Below are 22,736 nucleotides of genomic sequence, written 5' to 3' on the forward strand. Positions count from 1 at the left end.
TGGAAAATGGGAATATACCTTAGTATGAGTGAGGTCTTATATTCAATTCCCAGTGTGGTGAGGGAACATGTTCAGTTCCTAATAACACACACACACAGGAAAGAAAAAAAAATCAAAGAACATATGTAGCACATGTCTTTATTCCCAGCACTCAGGAGGCAAAAGCAAGTGGATCTCTATAGCTTTGAGACCAATCTGGTCTATATACTGAGTTCTAGGCCACCCAAAGCTACATGGACCCTGCCTTTAGAAATAAACAAGTACAGTTCTTTTAGCAGTACAATGAGCCCATGAAAGCATATACTGCCATGAATCCTATATAGAGAGACTCTGCCAAAAAACAAAAACAAAACAAAACAAACAAAAAACCACACACATACACAGAGAGAGACAGACGGACAGACAGACAAGTTTTTAGCAGTACAACAAGCTCAGGAAAGCACACACCATTATGAATCCTCAAACGGAAACTGTCAGGAATCATCTCTGGTGTGTAAAAAGTTACCAATAATGAAATACAGCTTGGGTACTGGTGGTACAGTTAGAGGCAGGAGAATCAGGAGTTCAAAGGTTAGGGCTGGAGAGATGACTCAGGAGTTAAGAGCAAGCTTTGTTCATATAGAGAGCCCAGGTTCAACTCCTAGAACCCACATGGCAGCTACCACCATCTATTATTCTATCTCCAAGGGTCCAACACACTAAGAAGGCATCAGACATGCAAGTGACACACAGACATACATGCAAGCAAAACACCCATACACATAATATATATATATTGAGTTACTGGCTAGCCTGGGCTAAATGAGACCCTGTTTCAAAAGAACCAAACCAAACTAACTAAACTTAGTTTCCCTAATCAATAAAAGACCCTGAAAATGGTGCTCCTTCACCATTTCATCCTAGCAGAAATCACCTCTTCTCTTTAATACCAAGGTGCCGAAGAATCACAGAAACCTCTCAGAGAAGACAGAACATGAAGCTGCCCTGGGAATACTCTTAACCAAATGAACAGGATTCTTCTGATTTAAAGTGTGTGTGTGTGTGTAAACAAAACCAACCAACAGTCCCAGATCGCTAGAATAGTCAGCCAGCAATGCTCAATTTATCTTTTCTATAGCAGAATTATCAAGCAAGAATCCGCTGACCTGACTCAAGACGCAGCATCAAGCCAGCACTGATGGAAGGAATACAGCAGCCAGTGTTCCTTCCATACCAAAGAACAGTTCCTAAAGACATCTCCAGCTAAAACAGCCACCACAGGACTACCAGGACAGGCAGCTGCGAGGCCATTTTTATTCTCTCAGGCCTCTATCCCCAGAAGACTTCCCCAACAATCCCACTTACCATTGTTGTTGGCAATCAGTGTGACAAGAGTCTTCTTCGCACTGTCGCTGTTCTGCACCCCACTGTTACTAACAGTAGTGGATGTAGAGAGGTGCCCAGCAATGGAAGCATGGGCAGCAATGGGCACTGGAGCTGAGATTGGCTGCTGGCTCACAGAAACTGTGGGGAAGGGAAGGCATAGTCACTTGGAGACAGGGACAGGTGACACTAAAGGATTCCGCTTCTACTCTTCCCTCTTTACCTTGTTTCACTAGTCAAAAAGTTTCCAACTTCACTCAAAATTCCAACTACTGATGTGATTTTTCCTGTCTCTCAGTCTATCATTTATACACAATCTCTTTGGTTTTCTAGTAGTCTAGGACTACTGCTACCATAAAATACCCTGACAAAAGCAATGTAAGGGAGAATGGGCTTTTGTGGTTCACAATTTCAGATTACAGTTCATCACTGTAGGGAACTTAAAGTGGCAAGAGCTGGAAGCTGCTCATCACATCACACTGAGTCTAGAGCAGACTAGAGAGTCTAGAAAGTGCATGTGTGCTAGTGCTCAGCTCGCTCACTCCACTCAACAATTCAGAGTCCTCTTCCTAGGGAATGATGCCACCTCAATTAATGTAACAAAGATAATCATCAACAGATAGCCCACAGACCAACTTAATCTAGTCTGTCGATTCCAGATTGTGTCAATTTGACAAGTAAAACTTAATAATACAAGTAACCATAATACGTTCTTTGTCTTACATTTCCTGGCTAATTAAGTTAGAACACTGTAGGGCTGAAGAGATGGCTCAGAAATTAAGAGGACTCACTGCTCTCCCAGAGGACCCAAGTTCAATTCCCAGCATCCACATGGCAGCTACAACTGTCTGTTAACTTCATTCTAGGAGATTCAACACCATGGGATTCTTCTGGCCTTTGTGTACACCACACATACACATGGTACAGACATACATGCAGGCAAAACACTCATACATATTAAAAAAAAATCTCAGCATAAGTTAGGTCACTGACCTCTGAAGCAGGACCTTCTATTAGCACTACTGTATCTTTAGGTCTCCTAGATGCACCATCACCGCTACTAGAATTTATAATCCTTCATGACAAGCCACCTGTAAAACCTGTACTGTGTTCTTTTTCAGCCTAAATCAATGCTACCTTCAAGTCTCAAGGAAAGGAAAGACAAAAAGCAAAACAGAACTCCAAACTGGTATAATTTAGGAGAAAATGCCTACTTTGTGAATATAGCGTAATCTAGAATTTTATCCGTATATCAATGGTAAAATACAGACACAAAGGATCTTTTCTCGACTCACAAAGGAAACCAAATTCAAGCAAACAACAAGTGCACCGTGACTGGGGACACATCGGCTCTGATGTACACCACTTTACATCCCTGTTCATGGACGCTTGGAAAGAAGATATTGGATAAATATTAGTTAATCCACTCTCTCACTATTTGGAGTGAATTCAATAGATTTTCACAAATTTTATGAAGAAGCAGGCACTCATATGCTACAGCATGGAAAAGGTAAAACCAATGCCATAAAAAGGCGGCCTTGGATATCCATATTCGTGCTTGCGCTCTCTCTCACTCATGCGCGCATGCTCTCTCAGCAGGGTCTCACTCTACAGTCCCTGGTTGGCCTGGAACTTATTATGTACCTCCAGCTTGAGGTCTCAAGCCTCCTAAGAGCTAGAATTATAGGTGTGAGCTACCATGGCTTTCTCTAGTTTCTTTCCCTTTTTAAAAAAACAAAACAAAACAAAACAAAACAAGGTCCCATGTATCTCAGGCTGGTTTCAAACCTTTTGTATAGCAGAAAATGACCTTGTGTTTGTAATCCTCCTGCCTCCACCTCCACTGCTAAGATTATAGGTATGTACCACCACCCCTGGCTTATGTGTTGGTGGAAACAGTCTAGACAAATACTACATAACTGAGTGATACCCCTAGCCTTCTCTCTAGATTCTTAAATTCTTTCTCTAAAATTCAATATAATTAATGCAAACAACAACCTAAGAACATCGAGTTTTAGTTACCTGGAGTAGTTTTATCCACTGAATTGTAATCTTCTACTACAGAGTCCTCAATGACATCGCTGATTTTCTGCCATGGCTCCAGTTCCTCCTCCTCACATTCCATAAACAGGTCGGTGTCCGCCATGCTACCAGAAAGGAAAAAGTAAGACAATGATCTACAATTGTAGAAACAGTTTTACACCAAGTGAAACATCTGTTTGAAAAAGGGCGTACTGTAAATAGGCTAGCCTGGCGCTTACTATGTTGTCCACCCTGGTCCTCAACTCAGGGCAATCATCCTGCCCCAGCATGCCAAGTGCTGAAATAGCATGCACCACTATCTATAGCTGCAATCATGCTCATGACTTCATCAGTAACCTACCCTCTCTACGCTACCAATGGATCAGACTGACAATTTTAATCCTTGACTATTAAAATCCTTTCTGCAGCAAAGTCTGCAATAATTTGACTTATAAAAGTTAAAGGTATGGCACACGCCTTAAACCCAGCACTCAAGAGGCAGAGGCAGGCAGATCTCTGTGAGTTCGAGGCCAGCCTGGTTTACAAGAGCTAGTTCCAGGACAGGCTCCAAAGCCACAGAGAAACAGTGTTGGGGGTGGGGGGAGAGAAAGATAAGAAAGATAAAGGAAGGAAGGAAGGAAGGAAGGAAGGAAGGAAGGAAGGAAGGAAGGAATGAATCAGGGTAAGAGAAATACGTACAATGGCATTACAAATACAAGTAAGTGCAGTGGCTCTGCAAGGACAGAGATGGGACTATTTAGTCCATTATAAACTATTTTCCATCAATACTGACTTTTTCTTATTACATTATTTATTCAGTGTATATATGTATACATGTATACACGCCACAGCATACATATGGAGCTGAGACAACAACTTTTAGGAATTGATTCTCCCCCACCACATGGATTCCAGGAATCAAACTCAGGTTATCAGGCTTGGCAGCAGGTACCTGAGCCATCTGGCAAACCCAACTTTTTTTTTTTTTAAAGATTTATTTATTAATTATGTATACAAGATCTGCCTGCATATATCCCTGCAAGCCAGAAGAGGGCACCAGATCTCATTATAGATGGCTGTGAGCCACCATGTGGTTGCTGGGAATTGAACTCAGGACCTCTGGAAGAACAGTCAATGCTCTTAACCTATGAGCCCAACTTTTTTGAGACAGGATCTCACTATGTACTAATTTGCCTGAAACTTGCTATGGTCTTGAACTCACAGAAAGCTACCTGCCTCAGCCTCCCAAGAGAGGACTTAGAGGTATATGCCCAAAATGGCATGCTATAAATGACAGAAAGCTAAAAAGAGGCTATGAGGAGGAGTTAGAAGGGGACAAGCAGGGAGGAGCTAGGAAGATGGGGAAGGACTTGAGTTCAGCCCCAGAACCCACATGCAACATAAAACAAAACACCAAGTGTAGTGGTGAGATACTCTTAATCAAATCACTGGGGAAGAAAGGAGATGGCAGATCCTGAGGCCTCGCTGGCCAGCCAGCCTAGACTAGCCAAAACAGAAGCTCCAGGTCAGAGAGGACCTTGTCTCAAAAATAAGGTGGTAATCAACTGAGGGAAACACCTATCTATACACACACACACACACACACACACACACACACACAATCTAATCAATCATCTGCTGGCCCCTGCCCATGAATACACGCACACGCACACACACACACAAATTTTGTTAGAAAATGCCACAATGAAGCCCAAGCCTAATACTGTGATTTAAAAATATGTTTAATGATGTGTTATGTACAGTGCTTATAGTGTGTGCAAGGCTCTCCAACATACACACACAAATTAAAGTTGTGTTAAGATACTATTTAGTGATTGTAATGTTTAGGGTCTTTGTTTTGAAGATAGTGTCCTCCTATGTAGCCCTGGAAATCACTATGTAGACCAAGCTCCCCTTGAACTCAGAGAACTACAACTATTTCTGCCTCTGAAGTTCATGTCTGACTCAAGTTAGTTTTTTTTTTCCCCTTTGCTTTGGTTTTGCTAGACAGGGTCGTCTCTCTATTTAGCCCTGGATGTCAGATCAGACTGGCTTAAACTCAAGAAATTCACCTGCCTCTGCCTCCTGAGTACACAGATTAAAGGCACTCCAGCCGGGCGATGGTGGCGCACGCCTTTAATCCCAGCACTCGGGAGGCAGAGGCAGGTGGATCTCTGTGAGTTCGAGACCAGCCTGGTCTACAGAGCTAGTTCCAGGACAGGCTCCAAAGCCACAGAGAAACCCTGTCTCGAAAAAGCAAAAAAAAAAAAAAAAAAAAAAAAAGAGGCACTCCTCTCCATGCCCAACTTTGACTTGACAGTTTTGTTGTTAATACCATCTAGAATCATATGAGAACAAAGTCTCAGTGAGGGACTGCCTATATTGGGTTGGCCTGTGCGCATGTCCTGGGATACTTTTTTATTTCAATTTACATATAAAATGGCTTTGCCTGCATATATGTCTGTGTACTGTTTGTGTGCCTTGTGCCCTTGGAGGCCAGAAGAAGGTGTCAGATCCTCTAGAACTAGAGTTACAGATGGTTGTGAGCCTCCATGTGGGTGCTGGTAACTGAACCCCAGAGCTCTGGAAGAATAGCCAATGCTCGCAACTAGTGAGCCGTCTCTCTATATCTCCTTTAAATTAACTGATGTGGCAAGACCCAGGTCACTGTGGGTACCACCATTTCCTAAACAGGGAGTGCTGACCTGTATAACTAGAAAAGGTGAGCTAACAGTGGTTAAGAGCACTGGCTATTCTTCCAGAGGACCCAGATTCAATTCCCAGCACCCATATGGCAGCTCACAACTGTCTGTAACTCTAGTTCCAGGGGATCTGGCACCTTCAAATAGGCATATATGCAGGAAAAACACAAATGGACATAAAATAAATACATATTGAAAAACAAAGAAAAACTGAGGAGAGTACATGCAAACAGGTAAGGTGAGCATGTATTTATCCACTTCTGTTCTTGACTGTGGACATGATGTGTAAGTTCCTGCCCTAACATCCCTACAATAATGATATGTTAGAACCTGGAATAAAGAAATAGTATGCTGAATAGACCTAAATTGCTTTATTTATTTGTTTGTTTGTTTATTGCTTTTTCAAGACAGGGTTTCTCTGTAGCTTTGGAGCCTGTCCTGGAACTAGCTCTAGTAGATCAGGCTGGCCTTGAACTCATAGAGATCTGCCTGCCTCTGCCTGCCTAGGCCTCCCAAGTGCTAGGATTAAAGTTATGTGCCACCACTGCCCGGCCCAAATTGCTTTTTAAAAGATTTACTTTGGCCGATCAGTGGTGGCACATGCCTTTAATCCTAGCACTCGGGAGGCCGAGGCAGGTGAATCTCTGTGAATCTGGGGCCAGCTTGGTCTACATAGCTAGGTCCAGGACAGCCAGGGCTACAGAGAAACCCTGAGTCAAAAAACAAACAAACAAAAAGATTTACTTTGTTTGTATGAGTGCTTTTTGTCTACATGAGCACCCATGTTTGTCTGGTGCCCACAGAGGTCAGAAGAGAAAGACAGATTCCCTGGACCTGGAGTTATGGATAACTTGAACCACCACCTGAGTGCTGGGAACCAAACCCAAGTTTGCCGCAAGAGCAGCAAGTGCTCTAGCCACTGAACTCCTCTCCAGTCCCTGAAGGGCTTTATGTCCAGGTTTTCTTATCACAACAGCAGAAAGGAGGTTATGACTCTGATTACTGATTCTTCTAACTTTTGCACTGCCGTACTCTAGTCTAGTACGGAAGTACTAGGAACTCTGCAAACTGTTTACAGGACCTCAGAGCCTACTTTTAATTTGCAAACATTGCCTACATTATATGTCGCTTTCAGAACAAAGCTTTTCAACTCTGCACTACAAAGAGCTGCTGCTGTTGTGCCTCCAGTACGAGCTGAGAAGGAGTGAGTTTCTTTGTCTTGAGATGAAACTAATACTATCCTCAACATTCACACAAAGTCTTCATTGGAAAAGGGTATCAGTGTCCTTAGCATCTTCGCACTTTCTGTACCAAATCCAGAAGCCTGAAACAGCAAAACAGAACAGCCAAGGAAACTATTTTGTATCCGTGTGTAAATTTGACAGCTGTACTTTGGGCAATGCCCAATAGATGGCATTGTCTCTTTGAAAATGTACCCACAATGTCTCAATGAGTCAAGGTGAGCCAGGAGCCCAGTCTGGAAACCTGTTTTAACTAGTAATGTTCTTAACTTGATCCTTGGAGGCATCTAATCATCTATTAAATTTTGCATGCATCCTCAAACCAAAACTACAAAGGTAATCAAAAGAGCAAAATATCTAAAGGATTACTTAAATTGTTTAAGATATATTAGACATTGCTAGCCAGAAACTGAATTTCAAAAATCAAAAAAGAAAACCACAGACCTGGCGAGATAGCTGGATGGGTAAAGACACCACAACCTGGCCTGACAACTTCACTTCATTCTCAGCATTCACACAGTGGGGAGAACAGACTCCCACAAGCTGTCCTCTCACCTTCACAAGTATGCTGCTACATGGGTACAACTCCCCAGTACACACACACACACACACACACACACACTCTCTCTCTCTCTCTCTCTCTCTCTCTCTCTCTCTCTCTCTCTCTCTCTCTTACACACACACTCTCACTCTCTCTCACACACACTCTCTCTCTTACACACACGCACACATACACTCTCTCTCTCTTACACACACACACTCTCTTACACACACACACACTCTCTCTTACACAAACACTCTCTCTCTCACACACACACACTCTCTCTCTTACACACACACACACTCTCTCTTACACACACACACACTCTCTCTCTTACACACACACTCTCTCTCTCTCTTACACACACACTCTCTCTCTCTTACACACACACACACACTCTCTTACACACACACACACTCTCTCTCTTACACAAACACTCTCTCTCTCTTACACACACACACACTCTCTCTCTCACACACACACACTCTCTCTCACACACACACACTCTCTCTCTCTCACACACACACACTCTCTCTCTTACACACACACACACACTCTCTCTCTCTCAAACACACACACTCTCTCTCTCTCTCTTACACACACACACACACTCTCTCACACACACACACACACAGAGTAAATAAAGGTAAAAAACAAGAAATATATACATTTGAGCCAAATATTACAAAACACATGACTTTTTATTTGCCAATATAGTCCCAGTTTTTTACTATGTAACTTTATATGGTACAACCTTCTTCCAACCAAGAACCCAGAAAAGTGGCAAGTACAATCTGGACAGAAGCCTCTGCAGATGTTAAAAGGACACTATTTTCAAGTTGGGCAGTGGTGGTGCATGTCTTTAATCCCAGAACTCCAGTGGCAGAGGCAGGAGGATCTCACTCTGTGAGTTCGAGGCCAGCCTGGGCTACAGAACGACTTCTGTCACTTCAGCATGCATAACATTTGGGGGGGGGGGAGAGACTGTAGGAGGTACCAACCTAAAGCAAATACTTGTTAAACTTTAAAATTAGCATCCTTCTTGGAGCATCCCTGTTTATCATCAGGACTGGGTGGTAATTAAAGTGAGGTCAGCAGTGGGTGAGGAAGAAGAGGGTTCCCTGGCGTTCTGTGGCCAGTGAACCTAGCCTTTGAGGTGGGAATCCTAAGCCAGTGAGAGGCTTTGTCTAAAAAAACCAAGGAGGATGGAACTGATGAGGTGGTCAGGTTAAGACCGCAAATGCTCCCACAGAGCACTCCAGTTCAGTTTTCAGTACCACGTCAGACAGCCCAACCAACTGTAACTGCAGGAGACCTCGTGTTTCTGCCTGCTGGGAGCACCTATACTCATGGGCATACACCTGCACACAGACACACACATACACGTAGTTACATCTGTTTTATATATATATATGTGCACCTTTGGAAAGCTAAGATTGTCCTTCACACACATGCATATATATAACCAAGCACATACGTACACACCAAAAAACTTCAGCAATATGACAAAATGTTCTATTTAAGCTAGGCAATGGTGGTGCATGCTTTTAATCCCAGCACTTGAGAGGCAGAGGCATGCAAATCTCTGCGAGTTCGAGGCCGTCTGATTTACAAAGCCAGTTCCAGGACAGCTAGGAGTGTTACACAGAGAAAACCTGTTTTGAAAAAGCAAAAACAAATATATTTAATACAGATATTCAAAAAAAACTAAGCATTCCTTTCAACGATCCATGATATATACTTCCGCATTTTTTTTTAAAGATAGAGTCTCAATATGCAGTCTTGGCTGCTGTCCTTCAACTCACTATATTAGACAACCAAGCTAGCCTTCCTTAAACTCACAGAGCTCCACCTGACTCTACATCAGGAATGCTAGGATTAAAAGCATGTACCACTACACCTGGCACTATCTTTTACTTAAAAAGAAAGTGGTATCAAATATGCAGTATTAAAAATGTATAAATTCTGTCAGGCAGTGTTGGTGTACACCTTTAATCCCAGCACTTGGAAGACAGAAGCACACAGATCTCTGTGAGTTAAAGGTCACCCTGGGTTACACAAGATTGATAAGTCTAAAAAAAAGACACAGAGCCAGGTGGGGATAGCTCACTCCTCTAATCCCAGTTCTTGGAGTCACAAACCTTTAATCCCAGCATTAGGGAGGTGGAGGCAGGAAGGGATATGCTGGGCAGAGAGGAATATAAGGCCGGAGGAAACAGGAGTTTAAGGCATTTGGTCTGAGGACTTGTAGAGACAGGATACCCCATTCGGTCTGAAGACTTCGTAAAGGTAAGAACTAGTTAATGGTTAGCTGTTCTGCTTCTCTGACCTCTCAGCAATATCTGACTCCAGGTTTTTATTATTAAGACCAACTAGAATTCGTGCTACATCTGTTTTCCAACTTTTGGGGCACAAATTCACGAAAAAGTTACCAGCCTGTGACTTTGGAGCCAAAGGCTTAGGCCAGAGCTACACACAAGAGGAGTCACCACCCTGGGGCCACATTTTCCTTTCTTTTCTCGCAGTGGGTTGTGGGCTTTCCCTGGAACCCCTTCTTGGGCTGCTGCCTTGAAACCCACTCAGGCTTCTACTGTTGTATGCAGCAGCACTCAACCTCACATCCTCCTCACCATTGCCAGCAGATTTGGTCAGACAATTGACAATTCTTTTATTTTATTTTATTTATTTATTGTGTATACAATATTCTGTCTACATGTATGCCTGCAGGCCAGAAGAGGGCACCAGACCTCATTTCAGATGGTTGTGAGCCACCATGTGGTTGCTGGGAATTGAACTCAGGACCTTTGGAAGAGCAGGCAATGCTCTTAACCTCTGAGCCATCTCTCCAGCCCCCACAATTGAGATTTTTTTTTTTTGATTTTCGAGACAGGGTTTCTCCGTAGCTTTTGGTTCCTGTCCTGGAACTAGCTCTTGTAGACCAGGCTGGCCTCGAACTCACAGAGATCCGCCTGCCTCTGCCTCCCGAGTGCTGGGATTAAAGGCGCGCCACCACCGCCCGGCTCACAATTGAGAATTCTTAAAGAGGGGAATTAGTTTAAAAAAAGGGGGGGGGGAGAACGCTATTACAATGGGGAGTTAGGTCTCTGATTATGTAATACATGATTTAAAATTGAAACAATCAAATCAATTAAATGAAGGGATAATCAATTTAACCAGCATTGACATAATGTTAATTATCATTTTGATAAACTTTATTGTTGGTTTGATAATTCTTGGTTTATCTTTAAAAAGCTTGTTAATATGAGTGCCAAGATACAGGCATTAGAAAAACTTATTAAAACAGATCATAAAGTTATTCAGATCCAGACAGAAGAATTTAAAGAAGAATCAATTTCAGTGTTGCATTATAAGGTTAGAGAGGAACAGCCTAACGTTTTCAAAAAAACCAACCTTAATATATCCATCACCTCCTTATAGGAATTTCCAAATGACAGATATCCTCAAGGCTATTTAAGCACTCACTAGAATCCTGTGGAAATGTTAGGTTTAAGGAGATTCAGGGAAGTGATAGTCTCATATGGCATGCATTAATCTTTTGTGAAACAGATGTTAAACTCATGGTCAAAGCTGGGTGGTGCATGCCTTTAATCCCAGCATGTAAGAGGCAGAGGCAGGTGGATCACTTTGAGTTTGAGGCCAGCCTAGTAACATAACAAATTCCAGGACAGGCTCTAAAGCTGCACAGAGTAATCCTGTCTTGAGAAACAGACAAAAAAACAAAACAAAAACTTGTGGTCAATTTGTAATAGGATTATTCCTCAAGACTGGAGAGACTTGGTTACAACAGTCTTAGAGCCTGGTCCTCAATTACAATGGAGGTCCCGGTAGAAAGATGAGGCTAAGGCCATTAAACAGCAAAGACCAACTTCCTGGACAGGGAGATGATGCCAATGTACAAAGGCAATCTTATGGTGACCACAAAGTGCCTTTATGCCATGCAGCAGCTTTGAATGCTTGGGACAGAATTGAAGTAGAAAAGAAAATTGAGTCATTTACTAAAGCTATACAGAGCCCAAAGGAAACCTTCATGGATTTCTTACAAAGACTGACTGACTTCAGCAGTAAATAGAATGACACCAAATTCAGAAGCTAGACTAATAATTGAATCTCTGGTCTTTGAAAATGCTAATTCACAATGCAAAAGGGTAATTAGGCCATTAAAGGCAAGATCAGCACCCTTGGAGGAATGGATCCGAGATACAATCAATACTGAATCTCATGACCATGATGACAGGAGAGGTGATTTCCAGAGATTTGAAGAAAAATTGCAACATCAAGTGTTTCAATTGCAATAACCAAGTTCACCTAAAAAGGGATTGTGAACAGTGTTTGTAGAAACAATGTTTTTTCTAAGCATAAATCAAACAGAGCACCCCCCCCTTTCTGGATTATGCAGAAGGTGTGGCAAGGGCAGGCACTGGACTAATGAATGTAGGCCAACAAGGGGCAGTCAAGGTAATCTGCCCTTGGGAAATGCCTTGAGGAGCATCTTGCAGGCCCCCATGTCAAATTTAGATCAGTCATTTCCTATCGTTATGGAGGAAACACCTTCCTAGTTTACGATCTTTGTGGCAAAACCCTTATCCTGACTGCTGACGGTATGCTCTCCAAATTGGACAAGCAAGACCCAAAAGAGTGACTGCCAAACCTTGCCTGGACAAAACAGGACAGTCCTTCAAAAACCCTGCTTCACAGAAAAGTCTAACAAATATGCTTGGCCTGTAGGCTGAAGATGGATGCCCCAACACTGCAAAGGAACTTGGGTGATTGTCCAGGAAACTATTTCTGTCATATCTCACATTTTTTGAAAGTTGTTTGCTTGCACTTCCTCCTTACACAATTAATCTTATTTCCTTCTCAGGTCTCTGAGGGAGTTGAAGACTAGATAGTTATTCGTTTTCCTTGTTTATCAGACGCAGAAAAGAAACTCACTAAAGAGGTATAAAGTGTACAATGTTGAGAAACATCAAAAGATAGTTTGATTGGTAATGCAAGTTAGGATAGAAAGTGAATTAGGTACAACACTGTGGACTCACCAAGATAGAACAGATAATGCAATATTAAGGTCAGCCTGGTCTACAGAGCTGATTTAGAACAGCTAGGGCTGTCACACTGAGAAACCCTGCCTTGAAATATAAAATAATAAAATAAAACAAAAAAGACATTGATGGTTAGCTCTAAAATGTAATTTAATGGTTTTTAGCAAGGCAGAGGAAACAGGGAAGAAGCACAAGGCTTGCCAGAGCCACATGCTCAATTGGGCTAGTGTCCCTTTAACTACCATTATCTTTTTGACTAGTTAACAATTTAGATTGAATTTCTTAAGTTTCCCTAATGCTAGAAGCAATTATCATGAGATACGTATGTATCTCATGATAATTGATACATACATACACAACATGTATGTATGATACACACACACACACACACACAAACACATACATACACACACATTTTTCAGACACTAAAAAATAATCAGAAGAAAAGAAATGGAGGGGTTGTTTAAGAAATGAATCCTAGGGGACTGGAGAGATGGCTCAGAGGTTAAGAGCATTGCCTGCTCTTCCAAAGATCCCAAGTTCAATTCCCAGCAACCACATGGTGTCTCACAGCCATCTGTAATGAGGTCTGGTGCCCTCTTCTGGCCTGCAGGCATACATCCAGACAGGATATTGTATACATAATAAATAAATATTTAAAAAAAGAAATGAATCCTCGGTAGATTCTATAGGTAGCCAGATATACTGTGAGACAAAGTCTTTAATCCATTATTAACATCTTGACAAACTAGCTGGTTTCTGTATTTTGCAGTAATTATACTGGTAACATGATCTTTATGCACTCAATAGGCTTTATTTATTTATTTATTTATTTATTTATTTTTGGTTTTTTGAGACAGGGTTTCCCTGTAGCTTTGGAGCCTGTCCTGGCACTCGCTCTGTAGACCAGGCTGGCCTCGAACTCACAGAGATCCGCCTGCCCCTGCCTCCCAAGTGCTGGGATTAAAGGCGTGTGCCACCACCACCCGGCTCAATAGGCTTTAACAACATAACTCACACAGTCCTATCAGTAATACCAGTCTTATCTTTGGCATTCATCCTAGCATCCACGATAGAGCATTTGCCTAGCATGTGCTCGGTCCTCATTTCAATGCTCCACATGCTGTAGCTTGTGTTTAGGTAGGTTCTTTTTACTTCGACATTAAAAAAAATTTTTGATTGTACATCTGTGAGAGCAGATAGATGCATGTGTTCTGTATGTGTGCAAAGGCCAGAACCAAGTGCCGGAGGTCCTCTCCTATCACTCTCCCCAACCTTGGAGCTTGCATCTTCTTGGCTAGGCTGGAAAGCCACCTAGCCCCACAGATACTTCTGTCTCCATTGCCAGCAAAGCTGGAGCTACAAGCATGTACAGGTTGCCCAGCTTGTCACAATGAGTGCTAGGATTTTAACTGCTGAGCCATCTCTCCAACCTCCACCCTTGTACTATTTCACACTGTACATTGATTATGTGGAAAGCACCAATTTACTGAGTTATGCCTACCTTCCAAATGGCATTTTCATCATGCCATTTTAAAGATTTCACACACCATGTAATCTCCCAATCTCTCCCCCACACACACCTCTTCTCTAGTTTTGAGGCTTTCTTCAGGACACCTTGAACTCAAGTTAATCCTTCTGTCTCAGCCTTTCATTGGGATTATCAGCATGGTACCATCACACCCAACTACCTATTTTTATAAATTATTTTTATTTTCTGTGCATTGGTGTTTTGCCTACATGTTTGTCTGTGTGAGGGTGTCAGATCTTGGAGTTACAGACAGTTGTGAGCTGCCATGTGGGTGCTGGAGATTGAACCCAGGACTTCTGGAAGAGCAGTCAGTGCTCTTAACCACGGAGCCATTTTTCCAATCCCTCAAACTACATTTTTAAAGTCACAGTTATTAACTATGGCTATTATTTTTTTAAAGTTTGCCAAGTCCTGGGACAATGTTAAAATTCAAACTGTTTAGTTTTTCAGAATTCTAATTTTCCTTTAATTTTATCAATGGAAACAAATTCAATTGTTTTCCTAGTACTGACAAAACTCACTCCATTCATCCAGAATGAACACTGACGTGTCAAGTCTAGTCTGTCAGTCATCCTTACAGGGGAAAATGCAATTCAACGAAACAAGCGGCTTACAGCAACTCAATCCCACAGAAGCGTTTCCTCATGACAACAGTCCCACCTCCAAAGAGGTGGGCAAGACCTTCATACAATAGTGTTGTGACTGCTACCACAATTCAATTTTCTGATTGAATCTGAGCCCCCTCCCGCCTTCCAGGAGGGAACTTATATGTAGTGCTTTAAGTTTCATCAAAAGCTTGTAGCTGAGAAGGTAGTAAGTCCTAATGGGGAAGCTACACTTGTTATTTTGCTACATGGCTATTACATACCCACCAAATGACCTTCTAAACATGTATGTTTATGCACACAGTGCTGCTGTCGGCTCTGGCCAGAGAAGCATCTTTCTGCAATGTTTTGATATGCATTTCATTATGCAAAGACTCATCACTGGCCAAAGTGCTAATAAGAGGCTGTAGAAGGTAGCTCAATTCTACACGGACCATCTCTACAGCCCACTCCGAGATCAGGGAGCATCACAGAGGAAGCGGAAACAATGTTCAGAGGGCTGCGGCTCACTGACATGCGCTCTTGAACTCACGGCAATTGTGATGACCTGCACAAACTGCACAGGGTTATGCCAACACGCCATCGTGAAAGGGAAAGGGGATCAAAACCCACCCCCGTCTCTAGTCACTTAATGCACTGGGGTAAAAAGGGGTTTTCATCATGGTAAGTTGCTCATTTCCTGTAATCAAGACTAAACTCACCAGGTCACCCACCCCCATGGCCAAAAAGATATGAAGGTAGGAGGGGGCTGGAGGGAGGGGATAAGGAGGAGTGGAAGGGGGAAGAGAGGGTAATGGGGTGTGAATACAATCAAAATACATTACACACATGCACAAAAATGTCATAATAAAATATATACTCATGTATAATTAATACATGCTAATGAAATACTTTAAAAATACTTCCACAGACAATATAAATGCTTCATGTGGGCTTTTCATTTTTATTAGATTCTTAAAAATTAAAGATATACTCCAAAGCTGAAATTGAATTAATGTCAACAGTCTCATAATAAGCTGCCCAATCTCCATCAAGAGCATTCTCAAGTCAACACACCAGCCTATGGTGCCACTGCCTTGCTTTTATCTAAATTACTTTTGAATCACCAGTGCAAAAGTCATGGGAGAAAAACAAAAAAGCCTTAGTAATAATTCAGAATAGTTATGGCCTCAAAACTCCCCTGACAAGGTCTGAGGGCTATCTCCTGGGCTCAGTTAACCACAAAGCAAAAGTTCCTAGATTATATCCCCCATTCAAGATGGAGTGGCAACTCTTATGCCCCTGTCTGCTCTCAAAGTCCACTCTGTTTTATTTCGGTTTGACATATCCCACAATATAGTAAGGGGACAGAATCTAATTATTTTAACATATTTTGATCGTCTTTCTACAGAACCTATAATTGTTAACGTCTGGATTATCTCAGTTATGAGTGCCAATTGTAAAAACAGCATTGGCCCTCCACCCTGCCCAAAACCAAAAAAGTTATGGGGTGCCCATTGTAAAGATGGCGTTGGCCCTCCACCTTACCCAAAAGCAAAAAAAAAAAAAAAAAAAGAAAAGAAAACTTTGGGGCACAAAGCCCTTAAACTGCACGTTTTACAATCTTCAAAACATTTTTATGCACTCTAAAGTTAAGAAGACTGGGATCAATAAGTCATCGTCCAAGCTCCTAGATCCAGAACAAGGTCTGGGAAGCCACTGTTCAAGCTGCAGCACCCTCGTCTTCCCCTTCACCTGGGGAAATTCCTTTTAAACCATTTTTTTGGAGGCGTTTTGTGCTACAAAGGGAGGTAAACAGAAGTGTGGGGAAAGGGGGCTACCCTCTGCACTGTTCTGTAATATACTACACTTCGATCTCCATTTCCTCCTCGAGAACGAAAAGGCCAAAGACTCTCAGCTTTTTCTGAAGGCTTAAAATAAGTGAGAGGAGAAACGTGAAGTGTTAGTGACAGTTTGAAAGAATTCCGCAACCCGGGAGAGGAAACCAGGGAAAGCAGGTGGCTCGATGACATTATTCTTTTTCAGTAGGTGTTGGGAATCTAAAGAAAATAGTCCTTGGGCTAAACATGGCGCCTACAGCGGCAGGACATAATCACCAGAAAATAGATTCTGCCCCATACCATTCTGTAAATCACGGCGCCATCCTTGCATAAATTTGGGGGCCGAGGGAGGAGACTTCGTCAACTAGCTGCAGAGGCTTGGGATGTCCTCGCAACCGGAGCGGGATTACATAACACAGGGGGACCAGCAGAGCAGTCGCTCGCTTCCCTCCTCCCGCTCAAAACCAGCGCTCACGCCTCCACGCGTGGGGGCGGCGGGAACCCCGGGCTCCGCCGCTCCCTCCGCAGCTGCGGCCCCGCGTACCAGCCCCCCATCCCCAGCGACCGCCGCCCGCGCCCGCGTCGCCCACTCCTCCGAGACGCTCGCGCCCGGCGCGCTTGCGGACGTCGGCGGTGCGCGGCCCGTGGGGCGCGAGCGCGCGCGGCCCCGCCAGGGGGAAGGGGGCGGCGGGGCATCCCCGGGCCTCGGCCGACGGTGGCCGGGGCGCGCACGCGCGCGCGCACACACACACCCACCCCCGCGCCGCGCCCCGCGGCCGCCGCTGCCCTGGGCCGCGCCGCCACTCGGGGGCCGCGGACGCGCGCCCGGCCCCTCCCCCACCCCCCCGCGCGCCCCATCCCCCCACTCATTGTCTCGCTTCGGAACGCCTCGCCCAGCGAAAAGATAACGGAACCCCCGGGAGAAGGGGGTGGGGAGCGCCGGGGCTCGCTCGCTCACTCACCTCCCGTGGTCGTCGCCGCCGGTAGTCTGACCCGAGGAAGGCGCCGTCGCCTTAAAGGGACCTTGCACCCGGCGCCGGGAGTAGGGGGTGGGAGCAGGGGAGGGGACGGGGGCTCGGGGGGGAGACGCTGAAGAGGGAACCGTTGAAAGCTCCTCTCCCCGAGGGTGAAAGGAAGCCTCCCTCGGGTTCGAGTGATTGGGGTGGATTTTTTTTCCCGAGGGGGGCGGGGGGGGCCCCGAGGGAGGGGGTGGGGGGGCCAAGGAATGCGGCTCCGTGTACGGGAGCTGGCGCGGGGGAGAGAGACGCCGACTCCCCCCACCGACCCTCTCGCCCCGCGGAGGGATATCTTTCGTCACTTCCGCCCTCCGCTTCTCATGCTCTTTCAATTGGCTGGAAAGTGTGCTACGTCATCGCTCATCCTAACCCTGGTCCGGGCTTCTTTTCTAGTCAAGTTTGTCTGGTCCTGCAAATAAATAAAGAAAAAGATTTCATGGAGAAAAAGAGTAATTAGCTTCACAAGCAGTGTCCAAATTTTGCTGAGAAAAATGGGACTCCCAAAGAAAATATTTCCCAATTTACTTTCTTAGACTTTCCAGAGGAATTTGGACTCTCCCTTACTTTCTACTCAAGGTTTATTCCCAATCCAAGGGAACTTCATGCCACAGCAAGATGGTGAGTCCCAATGGCACCAACCACTGTTATTGCAACAAAGAACAAGATAACACTCTTCTTTAAGAGACACTTGTCCCATAGCCTTCTGTGACAAAGGCCTTGTCTAAATGAGCTACTTTTTTGGTTTGTTTTTTTGTTTTTTTGTTTGTTTTTTGGTTTTTTTTTGTTTGTTTGTTTTTTGGTGTTTTTTTTTTTTGTTTGTTTGTTTTTTGTTTTGAGGCAGGGCCTTTCTTAAGAGCCTTGGCTGTCCTGAAACACACTATGTAGAACAGGCCGGTCTCGAACTCACAAAAATATGTCAGCCTCTGCTTCCCTAGCGTTGGGACTACTGGTATGCACCATCATACCTAGCTAAATGAATACCCTGAAAACCAATTTACCAGGGCTGGAGAGATGGCTCAGAGGTTAAGAGCACTGATTGCTCTTCTGGAGGTCCTAAGTTCAATTCCCAGCAACCACATGGTGGCTCACAACCGTTTGTAATGAGATATGGTGCCCTCTTCTGGCCTGCAGGCATACATGGAGGCTGAACACTGTATACATAATAAATAAATAAATCTTTAAAAAAAAAAAAAAGAAAAATAAAACCAATTTACCATAAAGCTTTTCTGGATTCTGGAGAGAAAACTCTTGGGATTGATTATCAAGGTTATTCTTCTGGTGGGAACTGCTTCAAAACCATTGTGAGCAGGCTTGGGAACCATAGATTGCATGGCCTATTGAATTGGTTCAAACAAATTGATTAGTCCGTTCAAGATAAGATTATCACTTTTTCACATGAATATAAACTAACTTCTGGTAGCTAAAAATGTTTGTCTTTGTGTCCTGAGATGATAAAATTTTAGGATTTTCCTTGGAAATTTGAGAACGATCTTTAAGCCATACATTGACACTTGCTCCAAATCAACTTCTAAACAAAGGTTCTTGGTGCAGGGACGGGTAGATCCAGAGCCATAGCTCCTCCTTTGTATATATTCTCCGAACTACCAGTCACTTGCAGCCAGTGAAAGATAGCTCAGCAAATTGATCCATGTTTTATTGACCACAAAAAGCCATTGTTCCATCATTCTGAAGATGTGTCCTGTACCACTGATGTACCACTAATTCAGTCTTCATTCCCTGTGTTTCCTGTGCCAGGCACTATTCTCGGTGCTAGGAATACAGTCATCAGCAAAGTTCCCGAGGCTGGAGAGATGCCTCACTGGACAACAGTTGCTGCTGCCCTTCAAGAAGACCAGAAGTCAGTTCCCAGCACTGCATCCTGCACACAACTGCCTATTCCCCCAGCTCCCAGGATCCAGTGCCCTCTTCTGGTCTGACTGGCATCTACACTCATGTACATACCCTCCCACCCCACCCTCATATATAATCAAAAACAAAACCATAAAAATAATCATGAATTTATTTGTTTAATTAAAGCATAATAATACAGAAAACACAGGATGGTGGTAGTGTACCCCTTTAATCCCAGTCCTGGGGAGGTAGAAGCAGGCAAATCTCTGTGAGTTTTAGGTCAACCTGGTCTAGAAAGTGAGTTCAAGGACAGCCAGAACTACATAGGGACTAGGGAGACCTTGTCTTGAAAAATTATATATATATATATATATATATATATATATATATATATATATGAGAGAGAGAGAGAGAAATCCACAAATCCTTGTATATGTGACACAGATATGAGATAGTAAACATGCACATAATAAACTCCTCCACCAGTTATTATTAAATATCAAATAGCCCCGAAATTTACTGGTTCAAAATTATGATTTTCTTATCTCACATGATTCAGGAAGGTGATTGGCTAAGCAGATGATTCTCATTTGTCTCTTATATGGTGGTAGGGCTGCAGTCATCTCAAAAGCTTCCGTACATGTCCGGAAGTTGGCACTATTGGGCTGGACCGCAGCTGTGGCTGTTGGCCAGAATACTTAGAAACGGCCTCTCCATGTGACCTTGGCTTCCCATATCAGAATGACTGCAGGCCTCAAGATGACCAGGCAGAGACTGATGGCTTTTGTGACCAGGATGCTTTTCTGCTTCCTAGGAAGGCAACCTGCCAAGTGCCACCTGAGTGAACAGTATGTGATTTGGTAAATGCTATGGCAAGGGGTGGATTCCGGGCTGGACAGCTAGTGCAGGGGATGGTAGAGAAGTGACTGGCTTGCTGTTGTTGTTATTTGCTTGCTAGTTTTGTTTTTTAATTAACTTATTTGTTGTTGTTTTTGCTTCCCCTCCCCTCTGCCCAGTTCCTCCCTCCTCCACGCCCCCGCCCCACTGCCCCCTCCCCATGCACTGTTTCTGAGAAGTGACTGTTTAGGCGGAGCTGTTGGAGAAAGCCTTGTTAAAGCAGCATATGGACAAAAATCTGAAAAGAATGAAGCAGAGTTCAGGATTTCGTCCTGATGAAAGCAGAACCAACGGCAATTTCAGCTCCTCCACAAGTGAAGTGATCTGCTGCTTTTAAAGATCCCTTGACTGTTTGTGGGAGGGGCTGACAGGGAAACCAAAGAGGATATTACTGTATTCACCCTGGCGGACCAGGATGGCAGTGGTGAAACCACCTCTTTAGCTGAGGGAGTTCTGTAGTTTTTTCTTGTTTTGTTTTGTTTTTTACTTTCCCATACCTATTTTTTTTGTCATTCGGTCTGTGCTCCGGGAGACACCTTTGGCCCACAACAGCTAACAGAACTGTGTGAATGACGGTGCTATGACTTCCATAATGGAAAAAAAAGAAGAAAACATGCCGATCATAAAAACGGAGATCTTTGGAGGACTGGATGAGCAAACAGAGGGTAAACATCAGCAAGCAATTACGGAACGGATAGGACACCACAGTGCTTAGGATTAATGAACAGTTCAGTAATGGATAGCTGAGAGACAAAGGCATTTTGTAGCCAGAGGAAGCTGCAAAGTAGGTACCACTTCGGGGCACTAGAGCGCCATTTCAGAAGCGGCTGGACAAGCTGGGCATGGTGGCGCGGACTTGCAATCCTGGGACTCAGAAGTGAAGGTCAAGAGTTCATCCACAGCATACAGTGACTATGGGCTGGGTACAAAAAGAAAAGAAAACTCTCCAGCCCATGTCGTCGTGTGATAAGAGGGGCTGTCTGGGTTCATTGGGACAGTGCTGGGGCATTTGGGTGTCATCACGAAACACATGGGTTTCTGGGATGGAAAGACAGATGGCTGTGGCCTTTCTGTCTTCTGAACCATCTTGATTATGATGAGAAATGGGAGCAAGAGAACAAATGAAGCAAACCCTTAGAAATCAAGTCACACGCACCTCTGAAGCCCTGGAAAGGGGGCTGGACCACACTGTAGTTCGAGTTACTGAAGAAATGAGACCCTCATAATAACACCCCTTTAAAAACACACACACACACACACACACACACACCAGACACACACACCAGTCTTCAGTAGCCAGGTTAGAGACAGCGAATCCTTTCCGGCTGGGTTTCTAGGAAAGGAAAATGGAGGCTAATGGCAGCCCCCAGTGGAGCCTTTCACAATTAGATAGCAAGGGAGAGGTTCTTGTCCACTTATTTGCTTCCTTCAGTTACGGTTTCCGCCACAGGTTGAAAATTAAGGCCACCTGTCGCTTGGAAAGTGTCAAATGCCCCCAGCAAAGGCACAAAGGCAGAGGCATCCTCTGTGGGGTCCTTCTGCCAATACCCAGTCACTGAGGTTCAGTGTGAGGTGGACCGGGAGGAGTTGCAGTGGGCAATGTGGTTGGGAGTGGAAAGAATACCAATACCCTCAGGATGGGAGAAGCTGAAAAGTAAAGCGACTTCATTTTGGGAAATGTAGTAGGAAGAACAAAAACGACAAAAATTTTCATCATCTGAGCAGCTCCTAAACTGGATTAACATCTACTGCACTGAGCCTGGGAGGAAGTCAGCACCTCCGAGCCGCAAGGAGGATGGGGGATGCCCAACCCCACAGGGAAATCACCAGGAAGTAAGTGGCTACTGGAGCTCCTTTGAGCAGCCCCAGATAATGAGCTTAGAAGCGGTGGCCAGCTTTCATTTGCAGATACCACCTTAAATGCAAGGGGCTCCGGAGCTGAGGAAAAGAAACTTAAAGATTGGGTTTGAGAGAAAGGGAGATTACTCATTAGATTTTAGCAAGGAGCAATTAAAGGTCTCTAGCTTCAAAATGTATGTTGCAAAAATTCACGAGAGCAACTTCATCAGCCAGCAAGATTTTACTGTG

The 22,736-nt window shown here is 43.9% G+C and overlaps 1 protein-coding gene across 2 annotated transcripts in view; it reads right to left on the bottom strand.

The window, feature by feature from the left end:
• Positions 1-22,736, bottom strand: part of Pogz (pogo transposable element derived with ZNF domain) — a 57,304-nt gene that overhangs the window by 25,609 nt on the left and 8,959 nt on the right. The window contains exons 2-4 of one of the 2 annotated variants that reach the window (XM_075978237.1): positions 17,847-18,309; positions 3,385-3,509; positions 1,345-1,503 (exon numbers count right to left, since the gene is read on the bottom strand). In XM_075978237.1, the coding sequence (XP_075834352.1) occupies positions 1,345-1,503; positions 3,385-3,508 (283 nt within the window). In that variant the 5' untranslated portion in view covers position 3,509; positions 17,847-18,309. Of the gene's footprint in view, positions 1-1,344; positions 1,504-3,384; positions 3,510-17,846; positions 18,310-22,736 lie in introns of those variants that run through there. The other variant, XM_075978238.1, reaches the window with a different exon arrangement.

The sequence above is a fragment of the Microtus pennsylvanicus genome, chromosome 7, assembly GCF_037038515.1.
Source record: "Microtus pennsylvanicus isolate mMicPen1 chromosome 7, mMicPen1.hap1, whole genome shotgun sequence".
NCBI classification, from domain to species: Eukaryota; Metazoa; Chordata; class Mammalia; order Rodentia; family Cricetidae; genus Microtus; species Microtus pennsylvanicus.